Here is a 21,861-nt window from a genome sequence, read left to right on the forward strand (position 1 = left end):
GCCCCTTTTACTTCACAGAGTTTTTGATGAGACAGTCTACACATGTGTATCATATGTGTGTTATATTTGCAGGCATAAACATAAATAAAGCGCCTAAAGAAAATCTACATATATATATATATATATATATATGTACATATATATAAAACCAGTGTGTGTGTTTTTAATATTTTATATTTAATATTAAATATTAATATTAAATATTAAAAACACCCACACACGTAATATTAAAAATATTTAATATTAATATTACGTTCTTTACAGAATATATTGAATTATGTCTTTTGAGTCATGTTAAAGTTGCAGTAGGTAGGAATTCATACGGATCACTGATTAACTGTGCTCCTACAATCTATCTCATACTTAAAGTGATCTGCCAAAACCAGCGATGTGCATGTGGCCTCTCATGTGGCCTGCCTGATGAAAGAGACTGTGTCCACGGAGCAGAAGAATCTATTGATTTATGGTCACTTCATTACTTGTTTTATTGCCTGATTGATTTAATCAAAGCTGACTAATATCTTGGAAAAAGTTCAGTACAGACCTCGGCAATAGACAATGAATGGACCTGTTTGTAAGCATCACCGAGACTAAGACTAGATTTTAGTTGTTGATTCACTGCCAATCTCAACCTGAAGCTTACAATGTCAGATTTTATTCAGTCAAGAAATGATTGATGAACATGACTGTTTTTTGTGGTTTGTGTGATTCCCATTGTAAATGCAAGTTAATATTTCCTCACTGTTGCCTGCGATATACAGATGAAGATCTGTAAGCACAAACCTGTCCTTAAAATCTCCTAAAGTCTCGTTGGCTCTGGACAGTGATAGAGACAGAGACTCTTATACAACCCACTGAATAAAGAGCATTTCAGTCTTGGCCAGATCAGAACTGCATTTCCCTCTACCACACACAACCTTCATGTATTGTTTGGAGTGACATTTCACTCGTTCCCTAGGAGATCGTGGAGGGAAATTTAGAGATGCACTTCTTGGGAGGTCCTTTATTGCTGTACATGGATGTGTGTGCTGTGACTGTCTATGCTTTATCCACAAGTGTGTGTGTGCATGTGTGCTTGTGTGTGTGTGTAAGCTCAGTGGTATCTATTAATGGATGCTGTGCCATGTTTTAATGAGGCTGCCTCCATGGCCCAGAGGATGCTCGCTCGGTGACAGCAGCACACTGCCAAAGAAACTATTTACATAATTCTGTGTGCACACAGGCACGTCTGCGCTGCTCACACTCAATAAAAGAAAGGTAGCAGGGAAGAGGGAATTTTGTGTTTGAGCATCATGTGTGTGGCAAATTTTTCACACTTAAAGGAGCATCGTATTGTAACTCTACGCTTGTGTTATGTCCCAGCGCTCAGTAGATCTTGACTATCTCACAGTGCTTCATGCTCCTGAATTCTTATTTGGGAGTGCACATTGACCAGTTCACTTCTCCTGCTTTCTCCCGTGTCACACTGGAACTATAGTCACTAAACACCACTTTAACATATAACACATGCTCAAAACAGCATTTCATTTGAAATATTCAGACTTGCTGACATTTCATATCTTTTCTGTTTAAAATGCTATTTTTCATTAGTAACATTAAAATGGGAATTAGAGAAATATATTGTGGTACAGTAATAAATCTCAATATGCTCATTTTCAAAGGTTCTTGTGCAGATTTTGTTCTTAGCGTAGAGCAGGGGTCACCAAACAACAACACAGTTTAACCAATCAGGAGTCAGGTGAAACTAGCAGCATCTGACTGACAATCACAGGTAACAGACCACCAACCTGGTTGGTGAAGCTGTGTCTGCACTTGGTCGGTTGAAACAAAAACCTGCACCACTGCGGGTCTTTCTGGAACAGTTTGATGACCCCTGGTGAAGCGGGTGAGTCACTGCTTCACGGAATCACCAAAGAAGACATGATGGCAAGAGCAGGGCTCTTGATCTCTATCTACTGCAACTTGAGACTTTCCCTCAATCTGGGCCCTCTAGCCAGTACATGAGTCATTTTCGGGTTGAGATGGGGCAAATTGTCTCTTGACAGCTGGACATACCTCGAGGAACACAACTAGGTGACTCCCATATAAGATTCCGTCTGTGTGAGGAGCAGCAAAACACTTGTGAGTCATTGTATGATGACTGAGCACCTTTCCCACTGATGGAAACCTGCTTGTGCTGCTTGTATACAACATATACTTCTTGCTGTCACCTGGAGTGCATTGTAGACAAAGCTGAACACAACGAAAATACTTTTGCGGTACAGCTGGCAAAATAAAAAAATAAACAAAAATAACTACAGCTGAGTATAAATCACTTGCAATCACGGTATTAAAATACCGCACGTTAACTTTGAATCGGTGAGTCAAACATCTCGCCGTTGATTTCGCACAGCAGTCATGTGTTTCTTGGCTGTAGACAATTTGGGTTGAGTGACATGGACAAAATCTCAATATTCATGCCAAATACCTTGATACGATATGACTGTGGGTTTTGTGAATTGTTTTTGGAAAAAGGATGTCAAAAGTTAGATGATTGCAATGGGCTGGCTTTAGTAGTTGATCCAAGGCCAGCAGAATATGATGTTTATGGCTGTTCTTAGTTGTGACCTTCGCCACTGCCTCTACCGTACCAGTAGGACGAGCAAGGGAAATTTATATTGTGATATTAACATCTTAACTTATCTTGATATTTATATGTATATACACAAACAATGCTGTATATTGTCAAGCCCTAATGACAATGCGAGTTTATTCCAACAGGCCACAATTTACTCCAAATTAGATGCTAGTTCAGTTTGCAACCCCCGAGCATAATACCTCAGGACCAAAAGATCCCTCTGACATAAGAACAAAAAAGGCGATATTGTCATACAAACAAAATGATGAAATAATGTAGACACTATGAATGTAGTTTTAGAGTGGTTGTTGACTCCGTGTGACAGCTCTAATTCAAACATCAGATTATGGGTGGAATGAAAACTGAAGAGACCTCTACTGGACCAACACAGCCAGGGAGGTGAGGTTAAAAAAAACAAAAAACCTTCCACAACCACTATCTTGATACAATGTTGCAGAGTGTGAATTTTCGTGACCTTAAATGTTCATTTAGTTTAGTTTCAGTGGGTTAAAGTCTACACTAAGCACGTCAGTCAAATTTAATTAAAAAAAAACAATGCTTTTCTCAAGCAAACATTTGTTCACAGCAACAACCCAACAGACACTGTCAGGAATATTATTCATTGTAACCTCTAAGCCACTGAGGAGGAAGTGAGTCTTTGGCTGCGTTCATACAAGCTTACTGTGTTGTTTTCCCTGTGCGTTAATTGAAATAGAAAGTCCATCGTCCATCTGCTTCATATGACGTCAAATATCAATATTTTAGAAAAACCTACGCTGAATGAAAAGGAGAGTGAAAGGGCAAATACCCTGTTCCTGAGCAGTTGTTTGAAAATGAATGCTGCGCTGATATCCGCCCCTGGCAGAGCCTTAAGGACCGACACCATTTCACTCAGATAAAAATGATCGACTCCACCATACTTCCTTGTCAAATGCAGTGTTCGTTCAATCATATGGCAGATTCTTCCCCGCATAAATACAGGAGATTCGGCCTACTACATGGACAACAAAGTTCACAGTGACAATAACTTCAGCCTTGACAAAAGAAGCCTCTGGTGTGACTTTAATTACACCTGGCATTCAACAGACCATCTCACTTTCAGGTCTGTTCATATCACTACTGCTCGGCTTCCTGATTTACACGCTATGGGAGGCTTGGATAGTTATTCAAAAAGCGGACACGGCGTAGCGGATAGTCAAAATGTGCACATTATCCCACGTCAAAAATATGACAGGCGTTCAGACAGATGAAAGTTAATGCATTCATTTTGACAGTCCCTGTCCACATAAAACCGATTTCTGGACTGGTGATACCATGAGGCCAACAAGTCAAGAGCACAATCTTGTTTCATTATGAAGAGTCTCTTTGTGTAGTATATCCTGTACCAGACCAACTTTTGCTAAACTACTAACAGTAAGATTTTCTTGAAAACAGGTATTAGCAGCGATTGTTAATGTCATTCTTTGACAAAAAAAAACAAACAAACAAACATATTTGTACTACTACCGCTTTAAAGCTTCGGTTCAAAGCTCATATACGACCACCAGAGTCACATGACCATCAATTCAGAAGTTGTGTTCACAGTAAACTCTGGGAATATTCTGTTCGGTCTTGGATTAACCCTCTCAATGATTTTGTTTTTACCCACATGCTGACCGCACACTCACACACACAATGCCGACAACTGCTACTTCCTAATGGCTCCTGGATGATCTTATTAACTTCCATTCAGCGTAAATTATTTTGTTTAATTCTCATTTTTACGTTTCCCAGCTCCCCGTCCCTTGACAGGCTTTCACAATTTCCTCCTCCTTTACTTCCTCTTGTGCCAAACTATGTACCTGCACATTTTAATTAGCTTGTCAGAAGCAGAAAAATAACAAATCTAATGGGATCTACATAGTAAAAACAAACAGCCATAGCTGTTCCTACATTTTTCTTTGTTTATTACAGTTGTCATGTGTGTGTTCACACTGGGAATTATTGTAGCTGCTGCTGTTTCTAGGGAGAGCTGTTTTCTTGAGATATAGTTAACAACTATGAGTGTTAGTGGTCATTTGTATTTCTTGTTTAGACAGGAAAATTAAATTAGCATGAAATGTTTCTCCACCAACACCATGATTCACCTTGCTAATTGGTAGCTGTCCAGTCCAGTTCCAGGACTCGCTGGCAGTTAAAGGCACAAACACATGATCTTCAGGGGGAGTTAAGAAGGAAGAAAGAAAAAGGAAAAATGTTGCCTATTCCCTCCATCCACTGAGAGGAAACAACAGGAAGAAAGGAGTGTTTTGTCTTTTAATCCTCACATTTGTTTGGCCTTGAGCTGCTCCGAGGCTGGCTCTGGCTGGAGGGCTTCGAGACAAACGCTTGGCATACAGATAAAGGCGCGGCACCAACAAACGCATGCAAATGCTTAAGTGATGACTTGAAGAGGGACGATTGAGAATGAAGTGTGAAATCAGGAGTGGATATGTCCATGAGTGTTTATAGTGGCCGGTGGCCTTTCTTAAGTGCATGCGCACAAGTGTTTGTGAGTGTCTATTGTGAACATGCCCTTGACTTTAACTGTGAGGAGTCTCTGCAGGAGAGTTTGAGTGGTGGATCAACCACAAACATGAATTCAATGAGCTTCATGACTGTAGGGAATTACTTTATAGGAAAGCAATACATGTTTGAATTTGAACAAAATCTGGATTCATTGTTAGCTAGTTAAGGTCCATGGAGATGCTATTCTCCTCATAGACAAATATACATGTCATTCCCTGGTGGACAGTATAAATATAACGTGATGGTGCCTGTTTCAATCTTTTCACTGATGACAGTGATAATGAATACAGAAAATTACCAGATCACCTACAAGTCTGGATTCTTGACAGTGTCAGACTAAAATGGATTTCTGAGAGTCCTGTTCCTAAGCTTAAGCCAAGGTTAAGTTAAGATGCTGATGCTAATGCTGCTTACTTGTAAAGATTCATTGGAGTTTTGGACCATGTTATCACACTTTTTTGTACATGCATTTGTAAAAACACCTCAGAACTGTTGTGTCTATTTTACATTTTCTTTTTTTATTACACAACACACGGCAAAACCTGTTGTCAGCGGTTTAATCTTTGTCGAATTCAAAATCTAGTTACAAATATGTACAGTAGCTTTAACTAATCGCAACATCAGGTACGCGTGAGTCAAGGCCTGCTGTGTCAATGTTTTAAAAGCACTATAACCAGTCATGGCTCAAGTCCCACATTGCAGTACAATGGTTGAAAGGGTCCCAATATCGCACATCAATTTTAAGACTTGTTTCGGTTACTTTGTGACTGAGTTTCTACCTCTGTATAAGTCCAAGACACAGCAGTACCCTGACCTATGACCATCCCAATCACTGTGATTGTGGAAGGAGTAATAATGACAGTGTTTACATTAGCATTTTTCAGTACAGCATGCTACCATTTATATTCTGCAACTTAACAGAGGTCAACAAAACAACACACAAAGGGATCGCTGTCGTGACAAGCCTGCTTGCATTTTTTTTTTCCAAAACTTTGTTTGCCCAACCATGGAAGAAGACACTCGGGCTTACAGAGACAACAGCACACACGGAGAAGAATCAACTTATTTCTGTTGGGAAAACTGACTTGGAATACAAGTCACTCAAGTCATTCGTTTTGAGACAGACTTCTTGCAGCATCCCTGTATATGTGGCCAGGGTTCCCAGCATCCCTCAGTCCAGGCAAAATAGACTGAATATTAGGATACAGCTGTAAAGAGAACAAAAGGTAGAAAACATCAACCATGGGGAGCTTAGTATCTCCTGCCAGGTAATTGATATAATGCTCTAATGACAGGTAGCCAGACCTTTACTACTTTTGTCTTCAGCTCCTCAGACACTCTGTGTCAAACAAAGTCACAGCATGGTTAACGCTGTGTAAACTGTATAATGTCCAGGATTTAAAATGCAAATTTAAAACAGCATGTAACCTCGAGATATAGTTTAACCGAGCTTTTTCTATGCTGAAACTTTCCGACAGTAGTGTTTTAATTACCGTTTGCTAATCCTTTATTAACGCATTAGACTTAAAGAGGGTTTATTTTTCTCGTTATGAATTTAACCGAAACAAACTTGTAATCTACGAAGCAGGCTGCCAGTCTACAAGTCCAAACTAATGAGGGTCTTTTCAAAAAGCTTAAAAAGACTCTGCTACTTATCAACCTCCAGCCATACAGCCAACAATGGAGCACAATGTACTCAGGTACAGCAACCTCTCTCTCCGCCTTTTGCTCTCTTTCTCCTCCACAGTAATCAAGGGCTTATGTAACTCTCTCTACCTGTGCTTATCTCTCTCTAACACACACTGACAGGCACATTGGCTGACTTACTAATAACATGCTCCATCCAGGGAAGGTGGAAACAGAGGGAGAGAGATTGGTGAAGCAAGTGCTATGGGTGGGGTTGGGCATCGAAAAGAGGGAACAGGCACTAAGGAAGTGAAAGAGGGGATAAAAGGGACGATGATGAAAGGAAACAGCACTCTTCTTTCCTTGCCTTCCCACGAACAAAGCCACGTTTTCTGTAAAACCCACGATCATTTCTCCAAACGCTGACTGACAGAGAGAAATGACCGCTCCTCTGAGAGACCAGAAAAGAACAGAGGGGTGAGAAACCTTGCCGCTGGGTAATGAAACGCAAAGACTTTCATTTTCTCTCTTCAACTCATGGAATCTACTGCAGTATTTCCTTGTAGGAGGTTCAACGATAGAAGGACCAAAGCTAGATAAGCAAACACTTGAAATGTTTTCAGCAGCTCTGTTGTTCCGTCTCCCATCCTTTCATCCTCTGAGGATTAAAGTACGCGCCAACTGCATCAAATGGCTCCACTTGTGTTTCCAAAAGATTTATAATATGGCAGAGGCCAAAAGAAACCAACTCTCCGCTGTTTTCTAATTAGAGGCAGGGAAAAAAAAATGCTATTTGTTTGTTTCAAGTAACATTCGTGTGCTTTGGTACAGATGGTGCCTGCAAAAGCAGCGAGCGGAGAGGAGAAGAGACTTTGAAGAGTGGAGGTGCCCTGTGCTTTAGCCTCTGTCAGCGCAGAGCTGCAACCATCTGTCTTGTCGCTATCGCTGCATGCTCATGTGTCCATGTGACTCCACTACCAAAGATAGCATGTTTTCAAGAAGAAAGAGGAGAATAAAGGAGCACAGAAGCCAGAGCACAGGTTGTAGCCATTGCACCGCATCGAAATACCTTTCTTGCAATGATATCAATATCAATCATCGATATTGAAGATGACATTGCAGAAAACAAATTAAAATAAACCAAGATTTCTTCCATAATGGTCCATCATTCGTCACATATTTTTATATTAAACGGACAATTTCATTTTAATACTAAAATGCAAATATAGGCAAATGTTGTAAATTGGCAAAAGTAATGTTGGCAAATGGCAAAATTAGGAATACAAAACAAAACAAAACAAACAAAAAACTAAAATAAAAAACAGATCAAGATTCCCCAATATTCAGCCTCCTTCCGTGAACGCAGCAGATTTAGCATTATGGCTAAATAGTAAGTAGTTAAAACAGTTAGAAAGGTAAACAGTAATTTCCAGTGCTGAGTAAGGGAGGTAAAGCCGATCATGTGATCCAGAAGTGTCCACACTTTTAAAATCCTATTGTGATGTCAGACAGCACTTAGATTCAAGCTAGAAACTCAAAATACCAGTCTCGCCATCTGCCTGAGTCTGAGCCATCAGACTGACTGTCCGGTGTGTCTATCAAGCAAATGTGGTACTGACAACGTCAAGATGCATGCTGCTTTCGCAAGGTGGCAGGTTTGTTTTGCCACAGTGGCAAATGTTATGATCAGGATGGATGGCTGACATCTAGTCCTTGAGTGAAACAGTTCTTTGATCAACGGTTTCATAGTTTTCTGCTAAAATTGAAATATTATTTTGTGTCATTTGATGAATGATCTTTCGAGATAAGTCATTTTATGTTGCAATATACTGAAAGGTAGTTTTTGTCTAATCAAATTATTATGTAATGGTTATAAAGCCAATAGCGCAGTTGGTACTGAAAACTCAACAGAGCGTAATTTGACTTAAATCAAGTGCCTCATCATGCTCAAAAAAAAAGATGAGAGGAAGGTGAAACGAACAGCATCGTCTAAAATAGCTGAATAATAACCTGCTGTCAGAATAGATTTCTCCAAGAGAAGTTTTAGTATCTAGTGCCAAATACCACTTTAGAAATATGGCAGTTCCTGGGTACATTGCCAAACTCAATAAAGTAATGTATCAATGTCCATGCACAGTAAATGTATCAAGATATTAACTGCAGTGTGATAAATTACACAATAAATTCGTTGATTTGTACAGCTGACTGCACCAACCATCAATTTCATTACTTTAAAAAGGGCCCTTTCCTTTGCTTCAGCATATCTTTTGGTATGTTAGTGAGGTTAATATAACACTACAATAATAACTGTATTTTGAATGTAGGAAAAACCTGAGACCTATCCTACTAGAGTAGGTGTGGTGGGGGTAAACAGGAACTGACAACGAAGGCTCATATTATCTAATGGTTTGAAAAATAAAAATAAATTAATAAAAAAAATAAATTAATAATATATTATAAAAAATAATAAAAGAAACTAGACATTCGTTTTGACCAACAGGAGCTCCTGTTTCTTCACAGAGAAAGCAATTAGGAGCTCGATTTTGTTGCACTTACATTTGTCTCACTGCATCTTATAAAACAAAAAAATAAATAAATCATTGGCGGGCTAGATAAAAATATGCATCTGTTCTCATTAAGATTTCCTGTGGAAAGCAATTTTACAGATTTGGTTTTAGCTGCCTCAGCCTCAAAAATGATTTGACATTTTGAAGAAGTTACTATTGATTTTTTTCAGCAGAAGAGTGACGGGCAGATGAATGCCACTGATAAGGAGACCGTTTAGTAAACAAACTTTGTGTTCCCAATGCAGCAGAAGCCTCAAAACAACAGTTCATGATCGGCGAAGAAATGTGAGCAGCCTCTTATTACAGCTTCTACTGTGCATGCAGCATTGCTCTTCATTCTTATCAGTCCGTCAAGACAAAACACTGTTTCCTTTTCCTCTGGTTGGTGATATATAACTCAGCCCAGACTGCGTTGGTCCGGTTGCCACGAGTACACACGCAACTAAATGGCTTTAATACCTTGTATACTGCATGTTCCCACATGGTTTCAAAAGCGGACACACATACAGTCAAAGAGTGCCAGTGGCATGATTGGCAACATGCCAACAACTTGAGCAGGAAGATCCTTGTTGATGTGCCCTCTGTGTCAAGACTTTGATGTGGATCGAAATTTTACAAAACACGCACAGAACCACCTGATGATACAACTACAAACTTGTTGACACAAGTAGTCATGCCAAGTGACCAGTTCAGAAACAGGAAGATGCAGTTCATTTCCAGATTAAATGGCAACAAAGCGGAAGAGAAGTTGCATCGAGAAGTTCCACAGACAAAAATTCAAAAAGTTGACAGTAAGGAAAAAATGTTTCCATTGCTGGACCAAAAATGTACCAAACCAAAACTGTAAAACAGAGAACTGTACTATAGCGAACGTTTTTCAGTACTGTTTTATCCTAATATTTTTTTAAATAAACACACCGAACAACAGAATGAACAAATGGTTTGCCATCTCAATCAATAGACTGTTATGCCACGTTAAGTTTTGCAGCATACAATGGCACATGAACTCTCTTGGCAGAGGAGTGGATAAAGCCAGGCGACTCAGTGGGTCAGGCATGGTATTACAGAGGTAATAACAAGTACAAGCAATGAGGGAATAGCACTGCACTTACAAATTACGAGGAGATCTTTATGATTTTTTTTTTCACAACTAATTACTTATTTATGCTACTGAGGGCTCCTTCTATAAACATACTGAAGGCTCTCATCCTCAGGTTTGAAGTATAAAGCCTTCCACGAAGAGGAACTAGCCAGGCATCTGTAGGTTCAGATTCCCACAGGAGTCGTTTCTGAGCATTCACAGGAACAGTGTTGGTACCGTGGTTCCGTCTGCATCAGTTATTGAATCCGAAACTGGCTTGTCACGCTACACAAATTCATCTGAGCAAATCTCGCTCTGTACTTACAGTTTCAGAGAGTCAGGGGAGAGGGTTAACTTGCAGTCACTGTCTCCCCTAATGGTTATCTATGTTTGTGTTTTCTGCTGCTTCTTGTGTAGTTACAGGGGAGAGGCAAAGACGAGCCAGTGATGTGAGCAAACCACCCCGGAGGCTTCTTTAGCGTCCTCTATATTTTTAATCAGCAGCAGCTCTATCGTCTAATTAATCATTAACATTTCTCCTGCTGATTACGAAAGCTCCGGGGACACCTGGAAGAACGTCTCCTATGCACACACTCGTTTTATCACTGTGTGTTTGTGCCGACATGTACGCCTTCGTTTTTAGAAAGGTGGGCTTGTTTTGATTTCTCACTGAAGTTGACACTGTCAGAAGGGTTTAAGGTCTACACACACCATTTCCCCCACAGAATTAATGTCACATTGAAATTCCTATTATGTAACTGGAAATGTGTTTTCTTTTCTGTTCACCGTTTACTAATGTTGCTATTAGGCCAATGCAATATTTACACAATTCTGAAAGTTGTACATACAGTAGCCGCAAAACAAGAAAAACAAATACAGCACAGTGTCTTTAAAGGTTTACACTGCAGTCTGGACCCTGGTCAATTGTAAAAAGTTGTGAAAAGTTGAATGGATGGTGTTGGAATTTATTGCAGACACATTGAATATCTTGAATAATTGGTTGAATTGAATTTGTTTGGTCTCTAGGGCAAACCTTTTGAGCCTCTAAAAATGTCTCTGGCAATGTGTACAACACTAAATGTACTTAATATACTTAATATTAGTAAGTATTACATTATGGTAGCTTTAGAAGTGAAATGGTAGCGAAGAGAAGTGGAGATGATGTGCAGCAAATAACATAACATGCTAACAAGCTAAAAATAAATAATGCTCCCATAATACTCTGTCCTCTTTGAATATTTATTGACCTTTCCACTAAAAGGACCAAGTCATGGACATCCTTCTGGTGTTTTAAGAAGTTTGAAAAGAACTTGCTGTTACACACACAGTATTGAACACCTCCCTCTTGACAGTCCTACAGCATCTCAACAGGCAGTGAAATTTTCATGTTGATGTCCCGAAAACAAATGTCGGACGCAAGTGTGAAAACTGTAAAACAACAACTGCTTGCGCTTGATCTGCTACTATGATGGTCAAGTGTCCTTTCTGTCATTCGCTTAACTCTAAGGATCTCATGAAAAATGCTCCAAATGGACATAGTCCCATAAATGTAAAATAAAAGCGGAATTGGTGACAAAAAAAATTTGTCTTGTATTTAGTCATCTATTATTATTATTATTATTATTGTAATAGTAGTAGAAGCATTACTATTTTCTTGTTATTATTTACATTGTTCCATAGAAGAGCCCAACTAAACAACTGAGTGTTAAGTAACAACAAATGTGTTGCAGATGAATTTTGACATGTAGTTATTCATCAAGTGGTCACACAGTGATTCATGGTTGTACTGCATTGTAGGCTGTGATCAAGTAACATGTTGATACAAGCTCTTTTAACAGATGGGAGAAAATGTGTGTGCTTGCCATAAACAAGTGTTGATGAGAGCAGAAATATCCTGCTTTATCCTTCCGCTGCCCCACTCTTAGCTCTTATTTAGCTTCTTACTTCCTCTCATTTCCTCTCCTACACACGTTTCCACTCATCTTCACCTCATGTGACTTTTCTTTGTCTTTGCGTTCCTCATCTGCACCCCTGCCAGCACCTCTTTTGTTTTCCTTCTTTCTCTCTCTCTCTCTCTCTCTCTCTTCCTCTTACTCTCCCTTCGTTGCTCCGTCGGCACTGACATGTAAGCACTTCACTGCCATTCTGCTTAGGCAAATGAGTGTGGTTTTAAATATGTTGCCCCATTTTCCTTTCATCAGTAGACTTTGCACATATCACTGAAGAAGGTTGGAGACTGTGGGAACGCACAGAGCCACACAGGCACCACTCATGTCGTGGCAAAAACATTTTTTCTGACCCAATCTATTCACGCTTATAGTGAAAAAACCCCCCAGAAAATTAGCTATTTATAAAATAATAGCCTGAGGACAACTTGTTTAAGCCTGAACAATAGTAGTGCCTCTATCTGTGAGTGTTTGTCCAGGTGCGCCGTATGGTTGATTCATTTTTATTTATTTATTTATTTTTTTTCATGCTCTGGTTAACTTGATTACCTTCTGTATTTTTTGGCTTTACAATGAGAAATTCATTAAATATAAATACATAGAGGTAGGACTTGAAAAAGTAAAACAATTCATTTCGATGAATCACATTTTAATATTTGAGGCCATTTTAATAGAAGATTTCACTTAAATCTTGTTTTTTGTTCATCAGCACGATGTCAGTAAAATATGAAAGCTATTTAAAAATATTTGTGGTTCATTTTCATTGACAGGATGAGGAACTAGTCAACCTCACAAAAGTGGAGTCCTTTTCAACCACACAATTGTGGGACCATTATTTTGTACTGTGATGCTGTTGGCTGAGTTGCATGCATTGGTGGGTAGGCTTCAGAGTGTACATTGACCTAACAAAAGGCAGTCTCCCTATTCTCACTGCTTAGTCCAACTGTTGCATTTAACAGTAGTGATACCATCTAATATTTGTTTAAGATTGTGTATTGTATCACTTATCAAGGGTAACAACGTTGTAATATTTCACCCACTGCTCACACCGTCACAGAGTAAAACAGCTAGTTAGCTTTCCAATTGCCAGTATTTAAATGTAGACTATTTTATGAACAGTCTTGCTGTTTCGGTTGAAGAAGTACTGACGTTGAAAGCAGGTGTGGCTCAATAGAAATGTGAGAGACAGAGGAGCTTCTGCCCCATGGATACCTGTGACCTGGTCCACAAGGATGCGGGATGTGATGATGCGTCCGTATTGGGAGAAGAGCTGCTCCAATTCTTTCTGGGTCATCGTTTTGGGAAGCCCACTCACATACAAGTTGGCGTCACGGATGGAGGCTGAGCTGGGTCGTGCGTATGACACCTGTGAGGAAAAGAGCTTTATGAATGCAAAGTCACCAGAACTTAATTAGTATTTAACCTTCCAAGCACAATGCATCGCAGTCCGGATTAGAGAGAGAGTGGGTTTTGCTGTTGATTTAAGTGTGTTTTCCTCAAAAGTCCTGGTCATTTAATCTGTAGGGAGGAAAATGGGATTTTCTTGTACACCCTTCCCTGGAGAATACCATGGCAAAAAGATTTAGCTCCTCAGAACATTGTAGAGGAGGGAATTTAAGTTGTTTTTTTTTGGGTGAGACAGTGAGTACTCTGTGCCTGTGGGAAGAAAATCATGTTTGTTATATTCTGAGGTATGATCTCCAGGGAGAACCACGTTTGGAGGACTTATAGCAGAGTGCTTCCAGAAAGCGAACAAATTAATGCCAATAATAGTTCCCTCTACTCATTTCAGAGTAGCTGAGCTATAGTGTGTCAATCAGCGTCTGAGCATAGGTGGGTGAAAATATTTTAACTGACAGTGTACATCACCTGACAGCAACGATTCGTTTGAGAAAAAACAACAAACCCAGACTTGTGCTCTGGGGTTGGGTTTGTTTACGTCCCAACCTTTCCACACATTCTGATGTTACATGGCATGGTTCGAAACTTTACTTTGCTCAATACACTGTAATATGTGCTTTTTGGACCAAATATGCTTTTCCTAAAAAGCAGGAAGGATGATGAGGACCATGCTGCAAAATCAAAGTTATGCTTGTGACATTTTGCTGCTGCCATCAAACTGTTCCTATGTCACTCTGCAATTTAACCAAAAATGATCCCCAAATGTTTCACTACGATACCAAACAAGAACTGGTTGTGTTAATGTGTATCCAATGCATCTTCAACTTTGTATGTTCATGGGTGTTTAACTACGACTGTGACAGAAGGCAACATAAAGGTGTGTGCGATGACGAAAGCCACACATTAAACAGCAAATTTTCTGGCAAAACATGTCGTGTTATTGAAAAGTATCTGCTCCAGTATTATAAGTAAACTTTCAAATGTTCACCAGGTAAGCTGTTTACAGCCAGCAACTCTTGAAATGCTTTACAATTAGTGTCTAGACAGCATTTAATTTGAATTTATCTGTTGAGATTTTCATGCTCTGGAACAAAATGCCTGAGTTTAATTTATTATGATACTCCTAAATGTTGCCTTGTTGCTGTTGGTGAGCGTTAATTCTTAATATGATGAAGAGGTACCAAACAAATCAAGTGTGTTCGGCTGAGGCTTGAGACATGTAGAAGTGTGTTTTTGGCTGCGAGGGAGAGGGTAATGCCTTTGCCTTTCCTAAAGACTCTGCTACAAAGACTCAACGTTTGTTTCACAAGATGACTGCTGCAGGATGCAGCACCATAGTCTTCCTATGCAGCGTCACAGTCATTTCACAGCAGGCAGTTTCACCAACATGACTTTGCAGACTTGATGGTGAACCACTCATGTTCATCAAGGAACTTTTTCAAAGTCTAATTTTATGTCCATCATAATCTGTGTATCCATCTTCCCCTGCTGCTTAGTATCATGTCTCCACAGAGAAGACACAAACAAACTGCGTGTAGATGAATGAAACTGTGACTTTTCAGTTGTCCACCACAACAATGAGGTCAAACATATGACTTGTTGGAGGAAGAGAACATCCAGACAAATACACTGTCACAGCGCTTCTCAAATCTGCATCTCAGTCGTGAGTTTGTGCCACGTCACATGATTTCAACAATACACTAAATGTAGAAATGCAGCAACTAATGTCTTGACAATTGAGTGAGTTTTGTTTTAATTAAACCAACAGTGAGAATTAAGCTGTTCTTAATGCTTCTGTCGGTGGTATATTGGAACTGGAACGGCATAGAAGGCATCTGCCATTTTTATAGTTTGTGGCTCTTTCAAAGTTTAAAAAAATAAATAGATAAATAAAAATAAGCGGACATTTTCAACATTTTCATCAAAAGTTTGATGCAACTTTGAAAACAAACTCCTCTATCAGCATGTGAGAATTGATTACTGAAGGAAATAAATCCACACCAGGGCCCCTTTGAATAAAATAAATCACTGTCACATCTAGCATAACTTTCTCTTTAACTAACTTGAGTTATTGTATGTTTTCAAATAACATGAAGCAAGGTTGCCATCTGAAATGCGTGAGAACTAAAAAGGCAGTCTTGTGCTCAGCATCCATCTGAGTTAGTTGTCAGCTGCCATCCTAAACATCTTAATACGCAGCCCCCCCCTTTCGCTTGAGTAAAGTTTGTGTAAATCCCATTACTGCTGCTGCTGACTGGAGCAGCTTTCCCTTCAAGTGTCTTCATTACCTCTGACATGCGGGGACATAAGCCATCAAATAAGGTTAAAGTCAGGCAGACATGGCGGATGTGCAGTTGCAAACTCAACCATCAGCAAAGAATTCCTGCTTTAAGTGGGTACATGTGATGGTGCCTGTCTGGATTTCCCAATGTTTTCTTGTTTCCTGTTTCAAACATATTTTCTTTCGCTCTCCACTTAATCTCTCTTTTGCTTCCGCTTCTTCCCTCTCTAAACTTCCAGATCCAGCCTCTTTTCTCCTCCACTTCTCTCTCATTTTCACTCCTTGTCAGCTAACTCCAGATGTCTAATCCATCAACACCTCCACAAACTGTGAGCAGGATTCTGTACGAGTGTGATGAATGTGTGAAAGCAGAGTGTGCATGACTGTGTGTAAGCGCAAAAAGTTCTTCAGACTGTAAGTGTGAAAGGAGTGTTCACGAGCAGACGTGGGAAAAATGTGTCTGAATTTATATGCATCATGTGTGTCAGTATGAGCTTCTCTTACCTTTGGCATGCTGCTTCCCCTCACACCTCGGTGGGGAAGAGGCATCGCAGCCATTCCTGACACAATCTGAGGTGTCATGTTGCAGGAAGCTGCATAAACAAAACCCACGAGGCACAATAGAGAGACACACTGCCGGAGAGCATCTGAATCTCTAGGCCAAGCTTCTCCTTGCAAGTGGGAAGGATGTGACATGAAAGAGCGACAAACTTAATTTTAGATTTACCGTGCTGCCTTTTAATTTACCTTGTAACCTCGAGGGCACTTGGTGCTATTGTGAAGTGAGAGAGAAGAGAGGATGAGACAGGAGGGGATGTGGGGCCATGTGAAGTAGCGATAGATGCCAAGGAGTCTTCTGTCATTAAGGCGTCTTTTTTTAGAGCAGTCTGCTGTAAGTTGAAAGTAATTTGATATATTTGAAAAATACCAAGAAAACATAACTATAAGACCCGCCAAAGCCGCAGGGTATAACGATTATACATAATTTAACATGTAATCTTTTTCATTATTTTTACAGCACAATACTATCTTTTGTTTCAAACACACTGCCTGTCCACAACTAATAGATTCTAACTCTGTGTGAATGTCAGATATTCTGTAGCCGACAGCAATAACCCACATTTCCCAGGAGTGCCTATCTGATAAAAACAGATAATTAGCACATCAGATTTACCTTCACTATATGCCCCTGACAGACACTCAGGAGAAGATAATGTGGCAGACAAAATGATTTACTAATTAAAATAATATACAGATGAGATGTTCAGCAGCTATAAAGAGAAAATCCGTTCATATTTTCTTGTGCACAGGTTAACTGATTGGTGGCCGTGAATGTGTCTGAATGGTTGTCTCTCTACATGTCGTGGGTTGGAAGATTCTTCTAGAGCCTCCCGCCCCACGTGACCCCAACATGGGAATCAGGAGGACGATGTGTCGGAGTTTGACAATTGGGGCGGGAGTGACAATGGCAGCGCACACTGTACATCCTTAGTTGTCCTCCTTAAATGGCAAAGTCCTCCTCAGTGAAACTGATATTGCGAGCCGTAACTCACTACATCTTGACAAAAATGTAAAACTCCCCTCACACTGAGATCCCTGTAAAATGAGGTTGGAGGTCAAATTCGTAGTGCGACGGGGCCCTACGCGGCTAAAGTGCAAGAAGGGGGAACAGTGCCTCTATGACCTAACACCAAAATATAGATACTTCTAACCTTATCAGATCATACTGAAAAAAATCGGTACTATCATTGAACACCCAGTCAGATCATACTGTTTACATTAACACATTTATTGACGTTTTTGGGGGGAGTGGGCACCAAAATAAAATTATAAAGAAATCTGGATGCAACAGCATTTAAAGATGGACCCTAGATCAACAGCTGCATGTACCTCATCACTAAATGACACACTAAAATAATTAAAAATCTGTGTAGTTCTCTCTTTGACACTTCACACATGGTTCAACTACTCATCACAGCACTGAGCTCAGTCCAGAGAAAAGCAGCTGTTCTGATCGGAGGCCGAAGTGCTGTCGAGGGACAAGAGGGATCCTCGGAGGGTTTTCACAACTCGAGACTAATCCGATCCTATTATATTAGATTATATTAGATTAGATCAATTGACATGAATGAGAATCAAGAGATTACCCCTGAGCAACAGATTACTGCCTGGCTTAAAAGAGACAGCGTATCGGCCGGTGCAGAACACAGCTGTACTATTCCGGGAATAGAGAATAAAGTCATCAGCCAGAAGATTGCGGCACCAGGAAGGATGCCTTATTTTGAAAACATGTTTGTGAAAAGGACACCATCGGCTTTTAACTAAATTATCTGCTGTCTCTTTTTGACAGTCAACTGTCAGGTCTGCATATTCTTCATGACACCAAAAACAGAATTATTATTTTGGATACCATGGGAAAATGACATGTTTGTTTCATTTCCGCCTGAAATATCTATATAATTTCATTTCATATTTTGACTGGTGACGACTAATTAGAATACTGGCTGTCTTTCATTGCTAGTGTTTGTATTCTCCAGACTGAGTTTGTTCATCTCATCCGAGCCACCTGATCATTTGCTTGCTTCACTATCTTCACTTCCATCGCTGCTTAGACATTTTAATTAACACTAAGAAATGTTTATTAAAAAACACGATTATAGTCCGAACGCCAAAGGTCATAGCATCCTTGAAGGTGTTACCTTGATTGTTTTGGTCTGAAGTCTGAGTCCATTTAATGTGTTGATGGCTTTCTCTGCGTCCTTTGGATCAATATAGTTGACAAAGCCGTAGCCCAGACTCTGACCTGAGAGAAGGAAACACAGAGGAGAAGCCGTCATTGCATTATTCTTTAAACAAAACAAAACATGTCCACCTTGAACACTTAACCTGTAGCTTAAATTCTATTAATACCACAGTATTTTGGAGCATCACCATTAGAATGTTTCTCCAGCTATTTTCCACCTGACTTGCTACCAGGGTGGCTCCACTGTTGTTGTTCTCTGTGATGTCATTGTCCTCTAAGTTAATCCAATTTCCTCTCAATCAGAATGTCAAACCTCAATCACAATGATATCTATAATTATTGGCTCAGCACAAAAAAAAAAAAAAACAATTCCACCACACATATCGCAAGCCTGAAAATGCATTGCCAACGTTCTCATAACAATTATTGGCCAAAGTATTCCAACAACTCTGTACTGCTAGATTTCTGAAACGCATAACAGGAAGAAAATTAAATGTTTCTGTCATTTTTCTTTTCAATTTGCTGCTATTCTTCGGCTTACACTGTATAGGTGCGCCACATCCAGTTAGGAATGGAGAAAAAACCCCACAATGCAACAAAGAGACAACGATGTGCACATAGCTAGTAGTAGCAGTGCGGAAAAAAATATATCTGCATCAGAAATACTGTCCCTCTTAGTTAGAAATGGACTTTCTTCCTCAACAGGGAGGAAGACACCACAGCTTCCTTCAATGGCTACAGAAAATTCAGTAAGGGGTATAGGCATTAACTAGGTGGTATCTTTGCAACGCTCAAAACAATAATCCCTTCAGGTGAGTTAATATGAATCAGTTTATGTGTGGGCAGAAATATTCAGACCAAATCCTCCTTTATTTTCTTTTTTCGATGAAACATTGACTGTAATGTGTCTCAGTGGAATGATGAGGAGCAATGTTAGCAACGTCAACACCTGACATGTTCTGCTCTCCCATATTTAAGGCTAGTGCAGTCCAATTTATTAGTACACCCCACCAAATGCTGGAGTTTGGAAAGACAGCACACAGGTCCAACCATAGCGTGCATCTTCCAATAGGCGGGCAGCTCTCGTGTCAAAGAAAGTGGCTAATTGGTTAATCTTGAAGCTGTTAGTGAGCTTGTCCAATCGGAGCAGGACCCACACGTCTTGCTGCTCCTGTGTTGCATGTTGCTACGTCATTGGTGGCCACATATGTGGAGATTACATTTTTGCCTTTCAGATATATAGTATTTTTTTTTAAACATATAAAACCACCTTCATTATGACGCACATCATGGAGAGGACGACTGTCCACAAACAAGGAAATTGATCTTTGCAAGAACAACTTTCCTTACAAAACAAAGTCCAGTTATTACTCCTTCTAGGTAATTCCAATTATATATCCCTAGTATATATCCTAGTATATATTCCTAGTATAATAAGACTCCTAAACTCAAGAGAAGATTGGGTCTGAAGAGGACAAATCAATTCATTGTCATTGTTCCATTGATCTGATTGTATGCTGTTTCTGAAAGTCCAGTGAAACTAGCTCCATGGTGGCAGGCTGTTCAGTCACAGGACGCATGTATTACAACTCCCACCATTATTCTGACTATGCAGTGACGCTACTCAAATGATAATTTTGCTTGGTGCCTGACGATGTCAAAGCATTTGCTGCTCTTCCTGATTTCACCAAATCTTTCACAACCAAGGACTCTCTTTGACTCCTGTGTGTGGTGCCAAAATACTGGTGGCAAATAAGGGAACTATTACTCTTTTGGCCTCAGACTACTCGTCTGATTGCAGCTTTGCAACAAATTGTTGAAATTCAAAATCTGGTTGTTAATATGATTGTGTATATTTTTTTGCTTATGTCTTTGTTTGTACAATGTTGAATGTGTTGTCGCTTTGTCTATGCCTTTAATGTATGTCTTGAGTGTTAGAATGCTGCCATAACAACCAAAATGTCCCCATTATGAGAAGAATAAGGGCAGTCTAATCGAGTCTGTTCAATCTATTGTGCAAAGTGACTGGCATTGTTCCCTGAAACAATGTAACTTAATTGTTAAGAGAAACAAATTGCTATGAAAATAGCTGATCATTAAACCTCAGCAAGATAGTTGAATGAAAAATGACAAATTTCTTATCAATAGATGGCAATTCATACGTTCAGCATATCGAGTCATAAATGTTTCTGAGCTCAGTGGGAAATTTGGCAGCGCACTGTTTTAGGCTGTAAAGTGTCTCAGCAGCAGATTCTCACTGAGTGCGAAGCATCTCTGACATCTCCTAGTGTTTCCTCCACAGATCAAGCTTCTCAACCAGCTCGGGACTTGGAGTGGAAGCCTCTAGCCATCAGAGCTCTCGCTCAGCTACTTTTCCTCAAACAGCCGCGAACTATTAACACCACGGCAGCGCAAAGAATCCCTGTCAGTTTAGAAACGGAGACAAAGTGAATCACAAAATATAGACCATGGCTGTTCCACAAAATAAATACATTTGGGCTTGGGATATCAACACACGGAACCGCTCGGCAGAGTGGTGGAAGGGCCGGGAGGGACTTGTAGTCCTAACATCAAACAGCTGGTGATTTTCTCTTCTTCTCCACTCTCCTCACTCTTCTCCACTGGATTAACTGTGGATTATCTGACACTCTTTATTGTTAATTAAAAACCTGCCATCCTGGAGAGACTACTGCTATTTTTAACTACCTCTCCTCTACTCCATCTCCTACTACTTCACTCTGACTCTCTGCTGACATCAACTTTTAACTTTGGCAATTTGAATATGCCTCACAAAAGCACTCCTGTGCATTCTTTATCTAATTGTGTTGTTACACCAAGTGGAGACACATGACAGGTGAGTTATCAGGCAGCATGCTAGATATTTAATAAACAGCTTCCTTCAAAAATGTTACATTGCAGTTTTATTTTTAGACATTTATGGGAAATGTAGGTTGCTGTGTTCAAACCCATCAAATATGTGGGAGATGTATATAGTGATTGGGAGCATAATTTCTAAACAATAAATTCTTGTGATAGACTGCATAGCAGCATC

General features: G+C 39.8%; 1 protein-coding gene across 7 annotated transcripts in view; it reads right to left on the bottom strand.

The window, feature by feature from the left end:
- Positions 1-21,861, bottom strand: part of elavl4 (ELAV like neuron-specific RNA binding protein 4) — an 80,167-nt gene that overhangs the window by 12,139 nt on the left and 46,167 nt on the right. For 5 of the 7 annotated variants that reach the window (XM_053865561.1, XM_053865597.1, XM_053865587.1 and 2 more), the window contains 2 exons: positions 18,766-18,869; positions 13,596-13,750 (listed from right to left, as the gene is read on the bottom strand). In XM_053865561.1, coding sequence (XP_053721536.1) covers positions 13,596-13,750; positions 18,766-18,869 — 259 coding nt within the window. The remainder of the gene's footprint in view (positions 1-13,595; positions 13,751-18,765; positions 18,870-21,861) is intronic. The other 2 variants (XM_053865578.1, XM_053865551.1) reach the window with 1 other exon arrangement.

The sequence above is a fragment of the Synchiropus splendidus genome, chromosome 1 (genome assembly GCF_027744825.2).
Source record: "Synchiropus splendidus isolate RoL2022-P1 chromosome 1, RoL_Sspl_1.0, whole genome shotgun sequence".
Taxonomy (NCBI): domain Eukaryota; kingdom Metazoa; phylum Chordata; class Actinopteri; order Syngnathiformes; family Callionymidae; genus Synchiropus; species Synchiropus splendidus.